Source organism: Lepus europaeus, chromosome X (assembly GCF_033115175.1).
Source record: "Lepus europaeus isolate LE1 chromosome X, mLepTim1.pri, whole genome shotgun sequence".
NCBI lineage: Eukaryota > Metazoa > Chordata > Mammalia > Lagomorpha > Leporidae > Lepus > Lepus europaeus.
The window spans coordinates 129,515,286-129,537,223 of NC_084850.1; the positions used below are offsets into that span (position 1 = coordinate 129,515,286).

At 49.9% G+C, this 21,938-nt stretch overlaps 2 protein-coding genes across 2 annotated transcripts in view; one reads left to right on the forward strand and one right to left on the reverse strand.

Annotated features, from left to right (window-relative positions):
* The window catches only part of MAP3K15 (mitogen-activated protein kinase kinase kinase 15), a 119,284-nt gene extending 116,100 nt beyond the window's left edge, over nucleotides 1-3,184 (forward strand). The window contains exons 26-29 of the mRNA XM_062183153.1: nucleotides 1,408-1,520; nucleotides 2,069-2,163; nucleotides 2,242-2,318; nucleotides 3,103-3,184. Of these exons, the coding sequence (XP_062039137.1) occupies nucleotides 1,408-1,520; nucleotides 2,069-2,163; nucleotides 2,242-2,318; nucleotides 3,103-3,184 (367 nt within the window). The remainder of the gene's footprint in view (nucleotides 1-1,407; nucleotides 1,521-2,068; nucleotides 2,164-2,241; nucleotides 2,319-3,102) is intronic.
* PDHA1 (pyruvate dehydrogenase E1 subunit alpha 1) lies at nucleotides 1,980-18,597 on the reverse strand. The gene is made up of 11 exons (XM_062184509.1): nucleotides 18,434-18,597; nucleotides 11,187-11,246; nucleotides 10,472-10,645; nucleotides 9,550-9,676; nucleotides 8,482-8,573; nucleotides 7,698-7,790; nucleotides 6,916-7,071; nucleotides 6,357-6,428; nucleotides 5,019-5,086; nucleotides 4,113-4,221; nucleotides 1,980-4,005 (listed from the first exon to the last, which is right to left on the reverse strand). Exons 1-11 carry the CDS (start codon nucleotides 18,488-18,490, stop codon nucleotides 3,841-3,843), a joined length of 1,173 nt encoding a protein of 390 aa, XP_062040493.1. The 5' UTR covers nucleotides 18,491-18,597; the 3' UTR covers nucleotides 1,980-3,840.
* Nucleotides 18,598-21,938: the final 3,341 nt, after the last annotated feature.

Genomic DNA, 21,938 nt, shown 5'->3' on the forward strand with positions numbered 1-21,938 from the left:
CAGGGGACATAAGGTGCCACCCACTGTGCCCCCATGAATCCTGACGTGTCATCTTTAGCAGATCCATTCATTTCTGTTTTAAAAGCGCTGTAGTCTTAATGGTGGGGGTAGCAAAATCTTGAATTTTTCAAATATGACATATTGCTAGCAGTAGTTAGCATTTCTTTAGAAGTCTTTCCCCCGGTGAGATTCATACTCACCAAACAATGGCCTACATGGGCTCAGAGGTCCTTTCTCTGCAGTTCATAGCCGCACTGCTGTCTTCCAGTCCCAGGTTAGGGAGTGGCTAAGCAGCGGCTGTGTGGCGGCCGGGCAGTGACAGTGCTGGGGGGGTCCTGTCTACCAGGCAGGCGCAGGCATGAGCGCGCAGGCCCGCGGGGTTGGGTGGGAAAGGCTTCTCCCAGGGCACATGGTCGCCTCCCCCTACCCCATGACCCAGGAGCGGCTGGCTTTTTCTTCATTTATACAATGCCGGTGACTTCTCAGGGCCTGTCCATCATTTCAAGCTTAGTTCTGGGGCTCTAAATCAGAGAACGGAGCATGTACTTGGAGACAAACCTTGTGTCTATAGGGCACAAGCCAAGAAGGCTAGACAGGGCTCCAGCCTGCCCCACCCCATGCCTGCCTGCAGGTGGCTTGGGGGGTGGGGAGGAGCAGGGAGAGAAGTTCTGCCTCTCTTGTCGCCAGGAGACAATGGGCAAGAGTGGGTGTCATGAGGCGGTCCTGCTGTCAGGGTGGCTCTGGGCACACGTCTAACTACCCTGTGCCTGGCGCTGCTTTCCTGGAGTGCTGTGGAGCTTGAAGGACTTAAGGCCGAGTGCTCAGCCCGGCGCGGGGTCTTGCAGAAGAGGGCTCGGCCCCTGAGCGGCAGCGCTGCCCTCGGTCTAGCTCCGAGGCTTAGCCCGTCTGCGGCTTGGGGGGAAGACTCCAGAGACTCGCCTCGCGACTGTCCAGGTAGCTTCTGCTTCACGAGCCCCTGAGACAAAACCGTCTTAATCCACCCAGGCTGCCACTAACAAAATGCCGTCGATGGTGTGGTGAGCAAGGCACAGGAACGTGTGTCTCCCCTTCTGGAGTCTGGGAGGTCAAGGTGCTGGCACTTCGGGTGTCTGGTGAGGGCCCTCTCCCTGCTTCCGTGCCAGCTCCTCACCGAGCAGCTCTGCAAGGCAACGCCTCTCACTCCCCGCCCCCCACCTTCACCGTGCCTGTGACGATTCCAGCCCGAGAGTGTGCTGGGGAGGGACACACAGGGAGGCTTTGTGGCCAGCGTGGCACTTGGTCACAGAACCCTAAGAAACACAATGGCTTCCCTGCTGGTGTTCAAATCTGATTTTCAACAAAACTGGACTTGAAGGAAATAATGTTAGGTGCTCTGGGTCATGTTTGTTTTTCCTCCCCTTAAACCAGACTTTTGGAACACTTAGTTCAGAAAGAGAAAGAGTACCAGAATTTTCTACGGCAGACTCTTCAACAGAAAACTCAAGAGCTGTATCACCTTCAGTTACAATTCAAGTCTACAGGTGAGTCACTTCCCACAGTTATAAATGTAGCTGCTGTTTGGGATGGCATATTTCTGTGAAAGTAGAACTTTACATTATATTCCGGAACACTACACGATGCTGCTACGATCAAGCACGTGGAGGAACTGCCAATGCTGCATGTTCAGTCAGAGGCCAATTCAACAGGCTGGATTCTGGGAAAGGCAAAAGCTACAGGGACAAAAACCCAATCACGTGTCCTGGACAGGACATTTGAGGGTAATGGAAATCTCTGGTATCATACCGCTGGAGGTTATACCTCAGCAAATATGGCCTTTCCCGCCACTTAAGTTGTAGCTACTTCCCTGGACTGTGGAATGCTTAAGGTCTGATAGGTTTGAGCGTGAAGATGTTCCATCTCCTCCCTTGGTTTTAAACCAGGGAGTAAGCAGGGGCCGGGGCTGCTGCCCCGAGCGGCGCAGTACCTTCTGACACGACGTCTGCAGTCTGACAGTTTATTACATCCGGCTTGCTACTTTGGGAGTTTTGTGACTAGACATTCATGTGCAACGAATTCCGAATCCTTACAGGGAATGGCGAGCGCCCCGGGCCCTCCCCAGGGCAGAGCGCGGATCAGGAGCTCCTGGGCTGGCTGCACCTGCAGGACGCAGATGCCATCGCCAAGGTATGTGCAGCTCGAAAGCTACTGCTGCCGCGGGGCCGCCGCGCGCCTCTGCCCTTACCGACCTCGCCTGCGTTTCAGATTGTGGAAGAGGGCTATATGCTTTCCGACGTGCCGCAAGATGTCACCAAGGAGGATCTCAGCTATCTGCGCCTACGGTAAGAGCCTCAGAGCGCTCTGTGCGAGAACCCGTTACCTTCTCCCTCTGCCTATACCTGGACGTAGCAGAAAGCGTCCTGATAACTTTCTACGTTAATTCCCTTTGCTGTAGCTTGGTCGGAAGACGAGCTCCCCGCCCCCCCCCCCCCTTCCAGTCAGGCATTTTGCCAGGTTTGTCAAGCTGTGGCTGAACCTGAAGCAGGAAGGTACACAGTTCAGCCTCGTGCCAGCACACTCTAACCTGCACTCCCGTGCTATCTCCCTCCTGCCGCCGGGGGCCACCTGCAAACATGCAGAGACTATTTGTCAAAGAGTCTGTGGAACATGGAATTAATGGTGTAAGGGCCAGCACTGTCACGCAGCAGGTTAAGCTACTTCTTGGTGATGTGGCCATCCCTAGGGCAGTTCAAGTCCTGGCTGCTCTGCTTCAGCTTCCGGTTAACGCAGCAGATGTTGACTTACGTGCTTGGGCCCCTGCCCCAGCTATTGCAGGCACTTGGAGAGTGAGCTGTGCTCTGCCATCTTAAAAAAAAAAAAAGTACAAAAAACTTGAAAGCCATATGCATGGTATGAACTAGGTGTAGCTCTTGCAACTTTGCCTTTCAGGGTTTTAAGTGCTAAAGGCAGTCATTGGCTTGTCAGATGCCCACAACAGCTGGGGCTGGGCTGGCCAGCATCTGCTGCCTCCCAGCTGCATGAGCCCGACCCACATTGTTTTTCCACGAACTGTCTGAAGTCCCTTTTGCCAGAAGGCTCCTGACCCGTCTCCCGTTGCCTTCCTAGCGGCGGGCTGCTCTGCAGGCTCTGGAACGCCGTCTCCCAGTACAGAAGACGGCCTCAGCAGTCCTCGGCGGCCAGCAAGTAGGCTGACGGCGACAGAGTGAGCAAATCCCCTCCATCCACCGTTGTTGTGAAAGTGCCTCTGACTGTCCCCACAATTCTGGTCCGTTTACACAGCAATGCTGTTGTAAAAACGGCCCTCAAATGTTGTTGTGTAAACCCGTTTTTAAGATTGATGCACCTCCATTTTGACAGCCTCCGGGGGTGGGAGGGGGCTCCCTCCACCACTGGTTGCCAAGCACAAGGGCTGCTCTGGATTTTACATAGTAACTAGGGTACTACGTCCATAACTATTAAGAATGTATGAATGGGAATAAAGTTCATCACTTGGCTTTTGAAATAATTAGAATTGTCTTCCTGCCGGCTGTAATACTCTCCTTAGGGCCAGGTCACGAGGGGAACGCAGCACTGGCCCCTCAGGGCAGGCAATGAGCTCTTAGCCTTCAAATGGTAGCATACAAGGAGTGGCTCTTCCAAGTTGTTCAAAGTACAAAACTAAAATTTAGGGAAAGGTTAATCTCTAGACTGCCCTATCTTCACACTAACTACTTAACATTCCTATTTCATCTCGTAAGGGAACAATGTACAAACTGCATGCAAGTACTCTCCCTTTCCCCTCCATGCCCTTTAGTCTTACTGACAGCTGGGAACGGGGTTCTGTGCAGTTGCTGTGGTCTCTCGTTAACTGACTGACTTAAACTTGATCCACTGATTGGCACCGCGAACTTCAAAAGGAGGGTTGCTGCTGTAGATGTGGTGGCCGAGTTCCTCCAGCGGGGGCTCCGGGTCCGCCGTGGCAAACTGGGCAGCATCCTCAATCTCCTTCCTCACTTCCACGTCGATTTCCTAAAGGTGAGATTCCAACAGCAGCTTAGGGGCCCGCTGGAGTCCTGCAACATTGAGGGGCCGGGGAGGAATGGAGAGCCCCCTTTTAAATACCACCATGCCTGTACCTTTAATTCTTCCACACTGGCAAGGTTGCTGTTCACCATCCTATCCTTGAGAAGCATGATGGGATCGCTCTTACTTCTCACTTCCTGAATCTCTTCTCGGGTGCGGTAGCTAGCGGGAAGGAAACGCAGTGGCAGGTGAGACTCGGTCTGGGGGAGAAGTGACATACAGAGTGACTCTGAACGAAGGAGCAGACTTCCAGCAGTCCATGGAGAGGGAATTGCGGGTTTATCTTTGTACCACCAAGTACCTACTTGCATACCTCCATGAACTGTCGCCAAGGGGATGGCAGCATTTTACTTTCAAGAGCTGCTTCTATCTCTTACAGGAAACCCCACACTGGCAACTCACACGGCTTCTCCAGCATGCTAGCATCTGAGCTGCATGGAAGGCTATACACAAGTTGATAGGGGCCGTGGAGATGGTCTGTGAGTGGTGACAGTCATGGACCGAGGTATCCGATAGGCAAGACAGACCTGCTTTTCCACTGCCAAGGAGCAGGGCCAGCCTACTTCGCACTCGGAGATGTGGTCACATAGCCCTCCTCCACATCGCTGACACACTCACAAGTAAGGCTTGTTTGCTTGACTACAGTTGTCACCTAGACTCTGCTATAGCTGAAGAAAGGGCCAAGTGTAACTCGGACCTTCCCAGTGTCACCTAGGTTCTTGACCTATGTCAACAGAGGAACACCCCTGTGCCAGTTCGCCTTGCTTCACCCTGTCACCTACTCTCTAGCACAGGAACATCCAGAACATTATGTTGGGAGTAGTTTCTTAGGCAGCACTGCTTTCAGACTATACTGGATGCCAACAGACCAACGTGATGAACGAAGCAAACTGTTGGGGGGCTTTAAAAGCAAGTGCTGATCTAGTTCACTTTTTCTTGGAGTAGCAGCATGAGCGTACCTGACTCCAGGATCACTCATACTGTGTCCATGGTAACGGTAAGTCTGCAGCTCCATCAGGATGGGGCCCTACAACAGAACCCAGAAGCAGTTAGAACAGCTTGCCAACGGTCCCGGGTCCCACACGGAGGCCTTTCCAGCATCTCAGTTGGCAGGAGACTGATTTTTGCCCTCTTCCCATTTCTAGTGCCTGTATGCTCACGTTCAGTAGAAACGCCAAGCACTCTGCCAACAGGCATCAACCTCGCGGGGGCTGGCAGCCATCCTGCTTCACCCCAAAGTTGGCAGGCACTGACCACCTGGACTACCTAAGCCCATGATGTGCTGTGGGGAGGGGTCTTGCCAGTTGGCTGGCTACTGGGGCCTACTCATGCTATACTAGCCCACGTCCCAAAAGCTCTGCACTCCAAGGGGCGGAGGAGGAACGGGCTCTGAGTCCAAGTGCTTAGGTTCCAATCCTGGCTCTTAAGATACAGTAGTCCTGCGCCTCAGTTTCTTCATCTGCAAAAATGGTTGAGACAGTGACATTAAAACATACATCAACCCTTATTGGTACTTGTTCTATCATGTCTTCCTGTAGCCATTTTGAAACAATGGTGGGGTTGGGCTGGTGCTAAGGGGGTTTCCAGACCCTTCCCTAATTCCAAGATCAGGCCTCGGTTGTGTTGGGAAAGTCAACACCTACGGTAAGCCACCAACCGTGTTTCAACCCGCACATTCTTCACAGCAATTGGGAGGTGGCAGCAAGGCCCAGCACATAGGGCCTGCTTCTCAGCCTCAGGCTCCTGCTGCGGACACACGGCCCGTCACAGCCAGCCAGGCGTCCTGCTCATTCCCTCTCTCATCTCGTGGCTGACATTACTCGATTCACATGAGAACCTCAGGCATGCATTCTGTGCCATGGAACCCCCAATGTAGGGAGAACGATGACTGACCACCCCCGGCAGCGAAAGCTCTGTAGGCCAGTCTCACTGGTGAAACAGAAGACTAGGCTTCTGTACCTGCCCCGTACTATTCCGTTTGTACGTAGCCACGCTATGACATCCCTGTGTATAACCCAAGTTCTATGCTGGGCGTTGTGGAGCTCTCCAGTCTGCTCACCGAAAGGGCTTCTGAGTAGTGGAGATGAGCAAGCGCTAGAGAATGCCCACCCCCAAAGGGAAAAGGAAGACCGAGCTACTCCTAGAGGGGCCCTGGCACCCGCACGGACTCTGCTTCTCCCTGCACCTCAATAGCAGCTACCCCCAGTTAGCAACGCTGGACAAGTGCGAAGCCTTCTTTCATGAATGAGCATGTCATCAGAATGCATTAGGCCCGGGCCCTAAGAAGAGAATCTTACCTTCCCGGATCTACAGTAGGCAGCTGCAAACTTTGTTGCCTCTCGGACACACAGGATATCCATTCCATCTACCTGTTCAGCAACGGCAAAAGGGCAGAGCATGAACACAGCTGGCCAGAACTGGCTTTTTTTTTTAACAGAGTGGATAGAGAGAGAGAGAGAAAGGTCTTCCTTTTTGCCGTTGGTTCACCCTCCAATGGCCACTGCGGCCGGTGCATCTCGCTGATCTGAAGCCAGGAGCTTCTCCTATGCGGGTGCAGGGCCCAAGCACTTGGGCCATCCTCCACTGCACTCCCGGGCCACAGCAGAGAGCTGGCCTGGAAGAGGGGCAACCGGGATAGAATCCGGCACCCCGACCGAGGCTAGAACCCAGTGTGCCAGCGCCCAAGGCGGAGGATTAGCCTGTTAAGCCACGGTGCCAGCCCCAGAACCAGCTTGTTTTGACACAACCTGTTCACACACAGGAAAATTGAAGAGTTTCATTTTCTTAAGATTGCCAACAAGCGCATGCCCAGGCATCTAGCCGAGAGGGTATGGCCCTGGCAGTGCATGCCCCTACCCTCAGTCCAGGAATAAAGTCGCCTCTCTTGTAGTAATCGGTGCTGGCTGCGGCCCTCTCAACCGATGTTCCCATTCCGTAGCGGTTATTCTCACAGATGAAAATGCAAGGTAACTTCCACAAAGCTGCCATATTGTAAGCTTCGAATATCTGACCCTGGAAATATTTGTAACAGGTTCAGACGGTTTCATTTTGCTTACTTCTCTAGACTTCATTATCCGTTCTGTAACAGCTGCTGATTTGACATTTCTAGAAAACTTTCGTAGCTGATGCAAAGCCTCCTCTGCCACAGGCAAACTGAGCAGTGAGGGACAGGGGCGTGGGTGTTGGGGGAGAGGCAGCCGGCATCATACCCTGGCCACCGTGGGAAGTGACAAGCCAAATACCATCACCTACTTCTTTCAGCCCCCCCCCCCCCCCCCCAGGGCACAAAGCACACCGAAGAGAACAGCTACCTCATCTATGCTTTATCGTCAATCGGGTCAGACCCACTGGATAGCCAGAGCAACCCAGCGTCTGAGACGCACCATCTAGAGCCATGAAATAGCAAATTCTTGGGCAGGGGCAGCAGAAGCCAGAAGCCACAGATGTGAGCTCAGGCCCCATTCGAGGAATTTGACATGGCCCCAGTCTCCCGGAGAATGAGCCTGACTAGTACAGTATTGGTTTGCAATGAATTAGAAATGTTTAAAACAACAAAAATTTGCTGTTTTAGATAATAAGCACACACTAGTACTTTATCAACTCAACTATGACTATCTGACACTTTGTAGGTAACTCACCTGGTTAGCAGCGCCATCACCATACAAAGTCAAACAGACCTCATCTTTTCCGTTATACTTACAGGCCAGGGCAATCCCAGCTCCCAGGGGCACCTAACATCGAGGACAACCAAGAAAGGGACCACAGAAATCCATGAGGGGAGATGCGAATGCTCGGAATTTTAACTCCTGCCCAGAATCTGAGACAAAAATCACCCCACCACTACCAGCTCTCCCTACTCCAAACAACCTCTGCTCTCCCCACTCCCAATACTTCCAACAAGCCCATTAAGTGAGTGAATACATACTACGTTCTCCCAAGATACGACTAATTCCTAGGGAGTAAAAAAAAAAAAAAAAACACAAACCTAGGTTTTTTTTTTTTTTTTTTTTTAATAAAGCACTTTCTAATATCAATGTATTTCAAAGTAAAGCAAACAATCTAAGTATAATCTTATTGTTGCTAGTTCTTCCTCATTCACCGATGACTAAGCAGACTCTCCGAAGGCAGGTGCTGGCCTTGGGTTAGCACCAGGCCTCTTCTGCTTTGACACGAGTGTGAGCACTGCCTAGCAGCAGGGAGAGGTAGGGCGAAGTTGATGCTATGAAGTGATGTACTGAGACATAAATATCCACTGCTGGGGCTTCTTGCTTGCTTATGAAACCTAACTTCCAAAAGCAAATTATTTAAACTGCCTTCCAAATCTACTAATTGCTCCAACAGCAGGGTATGAAGCAATGGATATTTAAAAGCAAACCAACCCCCACAGTACAGAAAGCCTTGAGGGAATTGGTCCTCGCCTACCTGAGCGCCGACGATGCCGTTGCCCCCGTAGAAGTTCTTGGCATACATGTGCATTGAGCCTCCTTTCCCCTTAGCACAGCCTCCTCTTCGCCCTGCAATCACAGCAGACACCTGCGTGAAGCAGCAACTACACAGGGCAGACAAAGCCACACCCCCAGTTCTCACTCCGAGTCCCAGTCGTTAGAACTCACACACCAATTCGGCTATCTGGGCACCTGTCTCTCTTGGCAAATGTGTTCCCCCTTGTCTCCATATCCTTTATTTTTTAAATCTTTTTTTTTTTTTAAAAAATATCTGTTTATTTGAAAGAGTTACACAGAGAGGAGAGGCAGAGAGAGAGAGGGCTTCCATCTGCTGGTTCATGCCCCAACTGGCTGCAACGGCTGGAGCTGCGCCAGTCCAAAGCCAGGAGCTTCTTCCGGGTCTCCTATGTGGGTGCGGGGGCCCAAGGACTTGGGCCATCTACTGCTTTCCCGGGCCACAGCAGAGAGCTGGATCGGAAGTGGAGCAGCCGGGACTCGAACCAGCGCCCATACGGGATGCCAGCACTGCAGGCAGTGGCAGCTTTACCTGCTATGCCACGGCGCCCCTCTCCACATCCATTAGAAGGAAGCTCTCCATCTTTCCTGATCTCTAATCACTTAACTGCCTTTACATGCTAGTCAGGTGTCCTGGACTTTTTTTTAGGGTGACAAGCATCTTTTGACTTCTGCACTGGTAAACTTAACAATTCAAGAGTTGTGAGGGACAAAGAGGGAGTGCTGGGAGGATGCCGAGACTACACAGCACATCAGGCTGGGTTCAAGGCCATTGTTGCTAGATATCTGTTGGCATGCTTGAGTGACTAAACCTGTTCTGCCGTCACAGCACTAACCTCTGAAACTTTCCCCCGAGAAGCTGGAGGACTTCCCAGAATGGCGAGTTCACTCCAGGGCCCAACAGAGGTACCAGAGTAGCACCTGAGGAAGGAGTATTTCTAAACTCGCTCCTAACAGCGCTAGCATCTTAAGGGCAGACGTTTGAACACTGAACCCGCTCCCGTCCCCTTCCTGTGGCTCGAGAGCAAACCTGTGAGCTCTGCGAGAATCTCGCGGACAGAAAGGCCCCGAGTGAAGGTAAAGCCGTGAGCCCGATAGGCCGTGATGAGGTGGTCCGTGGGATTTATGCCGGCCTCCAGGCCCACACAGCAAGCTTCCTGCGTTAGAGGAGGAGAAGAACGTGAGGCTATACGATTCTGGATAAAGAGGTTTCCCAGACTGCTATGAAACATGTATGCTAGGACTTGGCACTGATACCACAAAGTGGCTATTTTTTATCCAACACCACAGAGGCACGGAAGGCTCAAACAAGCAGCTGTAAACTGGCAGCCAACAGATGTGCAAGTTCCTTTAGCCTGTACAGCGATTTAAAAAACAACAACAAAAAAAAAACAACCTGGAAGTGATGTCAACGTTAAAATATTGATAGAAATCTTGACTTTTTTTGTAACATTCTGTCTTCTGGAGAAACAAACAGGAAGCATTAGGTCCACATGACCCCAGCTGGCTAAATCAAGTCCCCTGTGGGTGAGGCATGCCTGCCCCAGCTCATCCCTGGTCCCTGTCACCATTCTCCATGTTTTGCACACCTGGCCTTTTTCACTGATTTAGTCTACCTGGCTAGCCCCTGTGGGCACCTGAATTTGTAACCCTTGGCCTAAACCTCCCAAAACAAAACCAAATAACCCTTTCAAAAGTGAGCACAATACAGGAATTGAAATGTCCGAAAGTTTTAAAACAGTAAAATTCTAAGAACAGGTACAGGAAATTAGCAGTGTTATAAATGAATAAATTTGGTAGCCTAAGCTTCACAGAAGGTGTTGTTGGCATTCTAATTTTATTCTAAAAAGACGAACCTCAGGTACTTCACACATACGACAAGGTAACATCAATAAACGAGAATCATACTCACCTACCGAAATGAGACAGTTCTAGTACAAACCTACACTCACCTGACCATCATACAAGTGACAGAAACCACGGATTATCTTCTGCTTATACAGCTGGTCTGCCTTTAACTCCATTCGGCGCACAGTCTGCATCGACCTGTAGTACTGGAGCCCCTCCTCCCTGGTGAGCACGGTCGTGACAGGAGGGCCCTCTTCCAGCCGGTGAAGGTCACACTTCTGAAATAGAGTTAGGCAGGCAGGCAGTCATCCTCGGGTTACCACGTAGCTAACGCTGCTGACTCATTCTGAGACCTCACTCCATCGCAAGTGCTACCAAACGCGGGAGACCGCCAAGGAGCGCATCCGAAACGCTTCCTCACTGCTCCTGATTCCTTCGCTCTGTACGCCTCTCTGTGCAAGGGATGGGTGGGGCTTCAGGGGAGGGAAGTAGTTCTAAGTAGATTTTCACTGAAAACCCCTAGAAGTCAACTGCGCTATGGGGTGAAACTTTCAAAGGAACATCTAAGAATGGTCATATTCAAGTGTTTCACGCTAAACTTTGGAGTACGTTTTTCTTCCTCTTAACTCCCCCACCCATATCAGCAACATGCCAAGAATAACAAACTGAACTTCTGGTAAACAACTCTAACTTATGAAACATCTGGTAGAAAATGAAAAGAGTATCAAAAGGTCTATTCTAAATATAAAAGTTATAAAAACTGGACATCAGTGTGTACCTTTGGAAAAATTCTGAACACAACATAAAAGCACCTCTCACCTTAATTTCGAAGGTAGCATCATTTGCAAAATTACGGGATGCCACCAGCACTCTGCTTGCCTTGAAAGAAAGAAAACACACAAACACATCGTTATGTTTGTCAGCCATCTTGGACAGTCAGAATTATTACTCAGTTATGTTGTACCCATGGAACTTTAACAAACGCCGGCACATTCATGGCTTCTCTTCCATTCCATTCACTATGTTGGCCATCTTCCTCACCTTCCAAAATGAAGCCACACTCTGGCCAATAAAGCACAATCCCACCTCTATCTGAAGGCAAAGAGAAAGGTGGCAAAAACCAAACCTGTTCACTTTACCACTTTGTTTTCCAAGAATTCATGAGACGGGCTGGTGTTGTGGCACATCAGATTAAGCTTCTGCTTGCAACACTAGCACCCCACATAGGAACGTTGGTTTGAGTCCCAGCTACTCTATTTCCAATCCAGCTTCCCCCTAATGTGCCTGGGAGAGCAGAAGATGGCCCAAGTACTTGGCCCCTGCCAACCATGTGGGAAACCCGGACGGAGTTCCTGGCCCAGTCCCGGCTGTTACGGGCATCTGGGGGAGTGAACCAGCAAATGGAAGATTCAAATAAATATGTGTGTTTTAAAAAGAAATTCTGAGAACATAATGAAATTAATGGCTACACTGAAGAGCCTAGATAATGAGATTTATGCTATTCTTAATCATAACTGGATACTGTTCATTTGAACAAGCTCAGAGTTTACTCTCAATATCATACTTCAACTTAAACTATGATTTAATCCCTATTTCAGAGCCTAGTGGGTTAAGCTGCTGCTTGGGATGCCTGCATCACACATCCAAGTGCCAGGGTTCCATTCCTGGGTCTGCTTCCGATTCCAGCTTCCTAACACACACCCTGGGAGCAAGCAGCAGGTGATAGCTCCAGTGGTTGGGATTCTTCCCACCCATATCAGAGACCTCAACTGAGTTCCCGACTCCTGGCCTTGGCCTGGCCCAGTTCCAGCTGTCGTAGGCATGTGTCGAGAGAACCAGTGGGTAGGAGCTCGCTCTGACTTATAAAGAAATAAATTTTACAATTCCCACTCCGGGCAAAGTTCACTTTTCTATGAAATAGATCTGTAAGCAAAAATGTTTTGAACTAATTGAAGTATGAGATAGAAACATACAATAAAAAAAATTTAGCATTCTCCGACTGAGAAACAACAGACCCGAGCTGGCCGTTCTGTAACTTCTACAGCCCAGATCTGAAGCAGGAGCCTCCTGAAGTCCCAGGAGGCAGCACTGTTCTTACAGTGTTTCCTTCCTGATCTTGCGGTAGCTGTCACTGCTTGGGGAGAAAAGCTCAGGGAAATGATTCTCTTTTACTTTCTTTAAGATTTATTTGAAAGGCAGAGTTACACAGAGGTGGGGGGTGGGGGTGGGGGGACAGGCCTGCTGGTTCACTCCCCAGATGGCCAGAGCTGTGCCTATCCGAAGCCAGGAGCTTCTTCTGGGTCTCCCACACAGGTACAGGGGCCCACGGATCTGGGCCATCTTCCACTGCTTTCCCAGGCCAGAGCAGAGAGCTGGATGGGAAATGGAGTAGCCAGGACTCAAACTGGCGCACATATGGGATGCTGGCACTCTGCAGGTGGAGGCTTTACCCGCTACGCCACAGCGCCGGCCCCTCATATATATATATATGTAGTTTTAAGAGCATATTGATACTTCCCACCCTATCATTCCCACCACTCTCCCTCTTCCTTCCTTATTTTTCTTTTAATTTTTACAATGACACATTTTTTTAATGTATGTATTTGAGGGCAGAGTTACAGAGAGAGAGAAAGACAAAGAGGGAGAGGGACAGGCCTGCTGGTTCACTCCCCAGATGGCTGCAACAGCCAGAGCTGGGGTGATCCTAAGCCAGGAGCTTCTTCCAGGTCTCCCACACAGGTGCAGGGGCTCAAGGACTTGGGCCATCTTCTACTGCTTTCTCAGGCCATAGCAGAGAGCTGGATCGGAAGTGGAGCAGCTGGGACTCCATCTGGTGCCCATATGGGATGCTGGCGCTGCAGGTGGTGGGTTTACCCGCTACACCACAGTGCAGGCCCCTCCCTTTCACTCTTACAACTGAATACACCCACGCACAGCAAAAGCATTCTATGTGATAGCGGCTAAGGCTCAGGTTAGACCACAAAAACTTAACCCATTAATGTTACTGCAGTAGCATTCCATCCACATTCTGCTACGTGCTCACAAACTACTGTGTAAACCAGCGTGATTTCTTTTCATAGATTCTTGATGTGTACTCATCAGATCCCACAAAAACAGGTTCCACGTGAACCAGTGTACTGCCTTACCAGCCTGCTTCTAGCACTACACTTGATTTTGGTGAGAAGAGTCCATTAACATTGACTTGTTAAGTGTCCAAGCCAATAGGCAGAAAGCCAACACCTACTCATTCCTTCACCCATCAACACACGCATAAAGTCATGTCCCCTTACCCTCAGTGGACAACTGAAACCACAGAACAGAACCCAACCCTATACACTGGTTCAAGCCCTGGATGTTGAGACCCTCCATCTGATGATTGAGACAGCAAGTAAATGACTAACAGGCAGGTCACGCATAGAGTGTGGATATGCCACTGATACCTCAACCTGGACAGCACAAAATTTCATCATGTGACTCAGAATGGCATACAATTTAAAATATTATTTCTGGAATTTTCCATCACTTTCGAACCATGGGCAATTCAAACCAAGGAAAGAGAAACCACAAATAAGAGAGGACTACTGTACCATTATCTGATAAAACCAACAGACACTGACACGGCCAAAGGGGAAAAGTACCAGGAATCACTGCTTCAATTAAGTTAGAGGAAGTCCATTAATGTGTCTCAGAATAAGCAAAGGTGACGGGGTGAGGTAGCAAACAAAAGGTTATGTTTGGCAATGATGAAATGATGTTATTTTTGGCAGCTAACAAATTATTTGAGGGACCAGAAATACTGTGAAATAAATTTCTAGATACAACTGCAGAAACTGCAGTCTTTGGAAGCATTTAAATGTAGGGACCAAACCAGGCAGGAAATGTAGGGACCAAACCAGGCAGGAAATAACAACAAAGAAAAAGCTTCTCAATTCTAAAGTAAAAACAATGAAGAATGAAGAATAAGTGCTTATACTGACGTGCAGGAAGGGCCAAGGTTCTGATTGACAGCTACTTCCTTTCTCTGCTTGTTGCATTATTATGAACCTCAAAAAACTAAGAACCACTGATACAGCGGGAAGAAGCAGCAAAGTCAAGAAAGCTAAAAGTCCTATCAGAAGCACAAGTACTGTAACTTTTAACAGAGATTGCTGAAAAGGTTACCATTGATGTTCTCTGGAGAGCTGTCAAACTTTGAAACCATGAGCCATTCATACTTTGGCAAATAAAAACTTTTTAAAAAATTTATTTATTTGAAAGGCAGAGTTACAGAGAGGCAGAGAGAGAGATCGTACATCTGTTGGTTCATTCCTCAAACGGCCACAATGGCCAGAGCTGAGCCCATCTGAAGCCAGGAGCTTCTTCTGGGTCTCCCTCACGGGTGCAGGGGCCCAAGGAGTTGGGCCATCTTCCACTGCTTTCCCAGGCCACAGCAGAAAGCTGGATTGGAAGTGGAGCAGCTGGGACTTGAACCAGCGCCCATATGGGATGCCGGCACTGCAGGTGGTTTTACCCACTATGCCACAGTGCCGGCCCCCAGATAAAAACTTTTTAAGATCCTAAATACATTGGAAGCATTCAAGTAAAAAACAAGGGAAAAAGATTTCAAAAATTCCAGATTCCACCAATGGCAAATAGAAATCTTACCTATTCTTTACAAAGCCAAAAGAATACTAGGAGTAAAGATCTCCAAGGGTGCTAGTCTTGTTGTGTAGTGGGCTAAGCCGCCACTGTGATGCTGGCATCCCATATGGGCACCAGTTCATGTGCCGGCTGCTTCACTTTTGATCCAGCTCCCTGCTAATGACCTGGGGAAAGCAGTGGAAGATGGTCTAAGTGCCTGGGCCCCCACAACCCAAGTGGGAGACCTGGAAGAAGGTCCTGGCTCCTGGCTTCAGCCTGGTCCAGCCCCGGCTGTTGAAGCCATCTGGGGAGTGAACCAGCAGATATAAGATTCTCTCTCCCCAACTCTTTCAAATAAATAAATAACTCTTAAAAAAAAAAGTATCTCATGTCATTGAGGCCAGTGCTGTGGCAGTGTCAGGCTGACACTTGTTTCAGAATGCCAGTTTGCGTCCTGGCTGATCCAGCGCCCTGCTAATAAACCTGGGAAGGCAACGGAAGATGGCCCAAGTGCTCAGGAAACCTGCTACCCACGTGGGAGACCTGGATAGAGTTCCCAGCTCTGGTTTCAGCTCAGCCCAGCCCTGGCTGTTGTGGCCATTTGAGGAGTGACTTAGCAGTTCTCTCTCTCTGCCTTTCAAATAAAAAAAAAGTAGCAACAAATAAAAACACTAAGACAAAGATTATGATTTTAAATGCAATTCAGTCTTCTATAAGAATTTTGAAAACTATCAATTTAATTCAAAAATAAATCTAAATCTTGTAATTCATTCAAAGTTTCCTGCCAAACATATGACACAATGACAATCGACAAGCCTGAGATAAATCACCATACATCCCTGGTTTTAAGAGGAGGAGGAAAAAGGGGAAAAAAATGAAAAGGGAAAAAACAGAGTTCTGGAAGGCAAGATAGGGCACAATTTAGATAAAGTGTCACAACCATCCATCAAACGAACCACTTAACCTTTCTCCATCCCCTCCCTCCCTGAGTATCACACAGATGGTGCAACTCTCGTACTCAATTTGCCTAATTAGGTTAGTCGCAGTTGATTATTGTCAGGATTTTTGAAAGGCTTATTTGCAAAAAATATTTTTACATATAAGAAAGTAAAAACCTTGATTATTTTGTTATTTATATTTAAATAAAAAGACATCCATAAGTATGAAAAAAAAATCACAAAATATTGTTATTCTCAGGGGCTGGGCATTTAGCTTAGCAGTTAGGATGCTGGTTGGGACACTTGAATCCCACTGTACCCGGGTTCAAGACCCAGCTCCACTCCCAAGTCCAGCTTCCTGCTACAGGTACTCTGGGAAGCAGCAGTCATGGCTCAACTATTGGGTCCCTGCCAACCACATGAGAGACCTAGACCAAGATGCTGGCTCCCGCTCCCGCTGGCTCAGCTCCAGCCATTGTAGATACTGAATGAGCAAACAGAAGATCTCTCTCAGTCCCTCTCTGCCTTTCAAATAAAATTTGTAAGCCCTGCCACATTGGTTATCAGTCTATCCTTTAAGAAGATACAGGTGAAACATCTGGTCCTTACCATCTGCAGAAGTTTCAGAAACGCCTCCTAGGTGACTAGCACGTGACACGTAGAGTCACACAGAAAACTACCTGTAGAGTTTGCCCCAAGTGGGAAGCTGCCTGGGTACTTTAGGGTGACCTGACCGCTGGAGCTCAATTTTTTTTTTCCCTACTGGAAGGTAGGGGAAAAGAATAAGCCTGAGTGTCTAATAGTAAAGATTTAAGGGTGTTTCTGAGCCCCTGAGTACTGGTGCATCTCTACAAACGCGCATCACCAAAAGCGATAACTTAGAGAAAAGGCAGAAACTCTGGGAGAAAGGTTTGACAGCTGAAACTTTTTATCTATTAGTTTCCAATCCCCATTCAAATTCTTGAAGCCTCCCAAGTTTAACTTTGGTAATTCCTGGGAAACTGTTTCTTTCCACTAAGTGCGAAGCTTCAATAACAAAGTTTCTGTTGGTTTTTCACTTCTATTCTGTCCAATCTCAAAGCAGAAAGGAAAGGGCACTTAACTTCTGCAGATAACTACAGCACTGCACAATGCTGCAAACACGTTTCTACTACTGCTTTTCAACTAAAAACCAATGCTAGGGGATTCAGCGAGAGAAAGCTGGGAAGGATCTACTAGTGCCTAGCACATACTGCGAGCTCAAGAAATGGTGGCTGGAGCCTGCGTGTGGGCAGAAAAAAGGAATGCCCTCTGTGCTTCGCCATCAGGTCAATCCCAGTACAATTCCAAGGTCAATACAGTTCTGATCAATCAAATTCTCCTGTAAATCTTAGTAAATGGGATTCCTAGAGGGGTTCACCCGCTACCTTTCCACAACCTCTGCCCAGACTAGGCACAGCTGGGGAATTTCTAGAACCGGAATGACAAGTCAACGCTTGGCTCTGCAGTTATCCCAAGTAACCCCATCTCTCTGTGCCCAAAGGTCAACATGCTAGCAGCTCAGGTGAAAGGCGCATCTGAAAGCTGGGGCTGCAAATAGCTTAAGTGCGATTCCCTTTAGCTACCTTTACCCTACGGGGTGTGTGTACGCCCCCGCACTTAAGGGGGAGAGCAGTTTCCTGTGGGTTCCGCTGGACCGCTTTCGACTGCCAAGAAAAGTTCAGTCGGAGAGGAAGGAGGAGGAAGTGGGTTCCTGGGGAGCCTGACCACGTCTAAACCCTCAGACACCCACAAACGTACACCCAACTGGGCCATCAACACAAGAGTACCCACTATGTGCCAGGTGCTATTCGGAAACGTTTACGCACGTGTCACTCGTTGAATCCTCAGACAACCCCACGAGGTAGGTACCCTCATATACATTTCAGAGATAAGGACACTGGGCGGGTGGAAGGTGGGGGGGGGGGGGGTGCGTTCAAAACTTGCCCAAGCTCACAGGACTGCTGTTTGAATTCCAGCCAGTTCGTTTCCGGATTCCATGCTCTTTACTAACACCCACTACAGGACCTCTCAGCCAAGACAAACATTAAGTTAGGGAGAACTGAAATGAGTGGGATCGTGTGAAGACTCTTACAAGCTTAAGGCACCCCCTCCATACCCTGCAACCAACGGGCACTTTTCGAGCACACCTAATCGCTCCGCGCGGAGCTGGGCTCGGGGAGAGCCGGAGAGCCACGACCGATCTCCACGCGGACCCGGCAGGGGTTGCCCCCCTCCCCAGTCGCCGCCCAGCGCCGTTCCCCCCGAGACTAGACGCAGAATGCACGGCGTGGGGGCAAAGCAAAAGCCCGCGGCTCCCCCGGCCCCGGCTCCCCGCCGCATCTTTTGCTCCGCGCCCGGTCCCAAGCAGCAGCGCGTCTAACCGCGAGCCCCGAGGCTCGGCCCGCCCTTTGGCCGCCTCCGGCACCGCCTCGGCCCCGTTCGCGCTCCATCCCGATCCGTCCAGGCCGCTGGCTCGGGCCGCCTCACCGGCTTCTGGGCAGCGCCAGACAACACGCGGGAGACAGCGGCCAGCATCTTCCTCATGGAGCGCAAGAAGCTGCGACAACGGAGACTCCCAAACCGCCCGAGGGAAACTGCTCAGCCGACCCCAAGTCTCCTTCAGGCGCCCCAGAAGCCACGCCTTAAACGCAACGCGACGTGGCGTCGGAATGACGTCATGCGCCGCGCCGGGCCGCGGGCCAACCAGGACGGCTCCCAGGCTGTGTTCCGCCCACTTGAGAGGCCTGCGACCACCCAATGTGTGTCGGCGCCACGGGGGGCGGAGTCGCGGCTTCCTGGCGTCTCCGGGCGGCGGGCGAGGGAGGGGTCGACGATCTGAGGGCGCCTGCGTGGGAAAGTGGGTCCCCCGCCTCCAGCCTTCTGGTTGGATTCTGCGCAGACGAACTGTGGTAGCCTTCAGGCGGGTCCTGCCGTGTGGCTGGTCCCGCTGGTGCTGTGACTGCAGCCATGGCTCTGCACACGAGATGATGAAGATTAGCAGCCTAGTCGGGGCCGAAAGATAGACGGTCCAGTCTTTGTAAGTGATTCTGCCACTCACTTGGCTTTAAAAGGTCACGTAATACAATCCGGTCGCCCACGTGGTTGGCAGGGATCCAACTACTAGAGCCGTCACCTGCTGCCTACCAGGGTGCGCTCTGCTTTTCAAAGAAAAACAGATAGGTAAAGGACCACATAACAGTTGTAAAATGCTGCTGATTCCCCAACTAAATACTGAGGGGTCAGTGGGAAAAACCTTTTGGCTCTACTTACTGATTCAGAAGCTCAAAGAGACTTAACAGCAGGACACAGCCAAAGATAAAAGGACACAGAGAAACAGACTCCAAAGCAACTCGGCTCTATTGAGAGGAGTCAGGGCTCAGGAACCCATTCTGCTGGGCCCTGCTGGAATTGCACCTAAGGTTCTGGGTTCTGATTTGGCTCCATTTAAAGAAGGATAATGACAAAAATGAGTGGCATCCAGAGGATGGCGGTCACAATGATGAGGGGCTTAGACTGTGACTTGCGAGGAATGACTCAAGGAGTTAGGAAGAAACTGGACTGATTTAGGGTAAGCTAGGTTATGTTGCTGTTAACACTCAAACTCAAATTTTAGTCTCTTTAAGAACATGAAGTGGCCGGCGCCATGGCTTAACAGGCTAATCCTCCGCCTTGCGGCACCGGCACACCGGCTTCTAGTCCCGGTTGGGGCGCCGGATTCTATCCCGGTTGCCCCCCTTCCAGGCCAGCTCTCTGCTATGGCCCGGGAAGGCAGTGGAGGATGGCCCAAGTCCTTGGGCCCTGCACCCGCATGGGAGACCAGGGGAAGCACCTGGCTCCTGGCTTCGGATCAGCGCGATGCGCTGGCCACAGCGGCCATTGGAGGGTGAACCAATGGCAAAAAGGAAGACCTTTCTCTCTGTTTCTCTCTCTCACTATCCACTCTGCCTGTCAAAATAAATAAATAAAAATTAAAAAAAAAAGAACAATGCTTCTAAAAAAAAAAAAAAAAACATGAAGTGACTTAGCTTGTTCATACCACAACTTCCTCACAGTTGGCTGGGACTCCACTCCATGTCATTTCTCTGGAACCTTGAGTGATGGAGCAACCTCTGTCTGGAACTTAGCTTGTCTCATGGTGAAGGGAAAAGCCGTCATTTTGAATGGCTCTCAAAGCTTCTGCCTGAGATCAGCATAGTGATGGAGTGGGCTAAGCCAATGCCTGCGATGCCTGCATCCCATATAACCACCAGTTGAAGTCCCAACTGCTCTGCTTCCAATCCAACTCCCTGGTAATGCACCTAGGAAAGCAGCAGAGGATGGCCCAAGTACCAGGATGATGTGCTGGGCTCCTGCCTTCAGCCTGGCCCAGCCCTGGCTGTAGCAGCCATTTGTTAACCAGCAGATAGAAGGCCTCTCCCCCTCCTCTGTCACTCACACCTTTCAAATAAATAAATAAATCTTTCTTTAAAAAAAAAAAAAAAGAATGATCTAACCCCTAAGACATATTTAAAAAAAAAAAAAAAGCTTCTGCCAGAAGTAACACATATCACTTCCTCTAATGTCCAGGAGGGAGACCAGAAAATTGGGTGGACAGCAAAAGTGTAGAGGATTTGGTACATCTTCACACTTGCACTTCCACGACCAGGTTGCCACGTGATGAGCGCTCCTTAAAGGCTGAGACGGAAGGGATGGCAGTGAAGCAGGTTGCCCAGCGTGGTCTCCGCAGATGCTGCTGCTGCCAGAATGTGGAAGCTGGAGAAAGAAGAATGAGAAGAGTGCGAGGCCAGATGGCCAGTTCAGAGAAGCCGGCCTGACCGTTTGTGGACCTGTTGGCCTGCAGGCAGCGGTGGGACAGCTCCCCGAAGTTGTCCCCCAGCAAGTGGCAGTTGTAAGTCTGGGACACGAGCTAGAAATATAAATTCGGGAGTCATTGCATAGAGCTGACATTGGTTGTGTGCGTCCAGGAGCCCTGTCGGCTCTGTGCACACACATGCATTCATTCTTGCCTTCCTTCAACACCTATTTATTAGACACCAATTCTGAATCAGGCATCGGAGCAGGCACAGGGATGGGAAAGAGCAAGGAATAGAGTCCCCAGTCCCACGGAGCTTACAGTCTAGTAGGGGGTTAATAAGTGCACATAAGTATATATTACAGGGGCATATAATGCAGGCAATAAATGGTATGACAAAAATTAAACAAGGTGAGGGAATAACAGGAGTGATGTCAGAAGGGCCCCTGTTACCATGTCGTGTCCGTGTCCTGGTTGGGGAGCAGCTTCACCTGGTCTTGGACTTGTTAGTACAGAAATAAAAAGTCTGAAAGAGAGAGCAAAAGTGGAAGCGAGTTTATTTGTGATAAGCGACAAAAGCACCCCACTCGGAGGAGGGGCCCCAGAGCTGGGGGATGTGATTTCCTCTTTTATGTGATTTCCTTCTCCCTCCCTCCTTATCTGTGACATACGGGCCCTTCACCTAGTGCATGCAATAGGGGTCTTGTTTGGCTGGGCTCCCCTGCCTTTGTCCAAGAGCGCAAGAAGGGGTCTCTAATTGGATTCCCTGGAGGGCTGGAATTTCCCACAATTTGCCCAAGGTCTGCTCTTTTTCGTCTAACCCTGCCTCAGTTGCCCTCTTTCCATACATCTGCCCACTCTGAGAGGACCACCCAGTTGCCACTGGTTATAAGGGTCGATGGCTACTCTAGCTGCTTCGTGCTGTCCAGGGGTGAAGGAGGGAAGTTGGTCCTCTCGGGCCCGTTGACCAAGTGGGCCTCGGTAGAAGTCCTCAGGACATCTATGCTTCCAGCTGAACGACCAGCTGCCTCTTAAGAGCACCTGTCCTGTTGGAGACAAGTCGTACCAGTCGATTAAACAAGCAGGTGCCAGAAGCACACAGGAGGAGTGGGGAAGTTATGACAGGAATGAAGGGGCCCTCTCTCAGCTGACATCCTTGGAGGAGAAATTCTGTCCAATCGTGTGTACTTTTATTTGTTT

What these genes read in the sequence shown, in the direction of transcription:
- PDHA1 (XM_062184509.1), bottom strand. Translation starts at nt 18,490, where the DNA reads ATGAGGAAGATGCTGGCCGCTGTCTCCCGCGTGTTGTCTGGCGCTGCC. An exon ending in GTGATGGCGCTGCTAACCAG is followed by an intron (nt 7,072 to 7,697) that starts GTGAGTTACCTA and finishes AAATATTTCCAG; the next exon opens with GGTCAGATATTCGAAGCTTA. An exon ending in CCAGTGTGGAAGAATTAAAG is followed by an intron (nt 4,006 to 4,112) that starts GTACAGGCATGG and finishes TCTCACCTTTAG; the next exon opens with GAAATCGACGTGGAAGTGAG.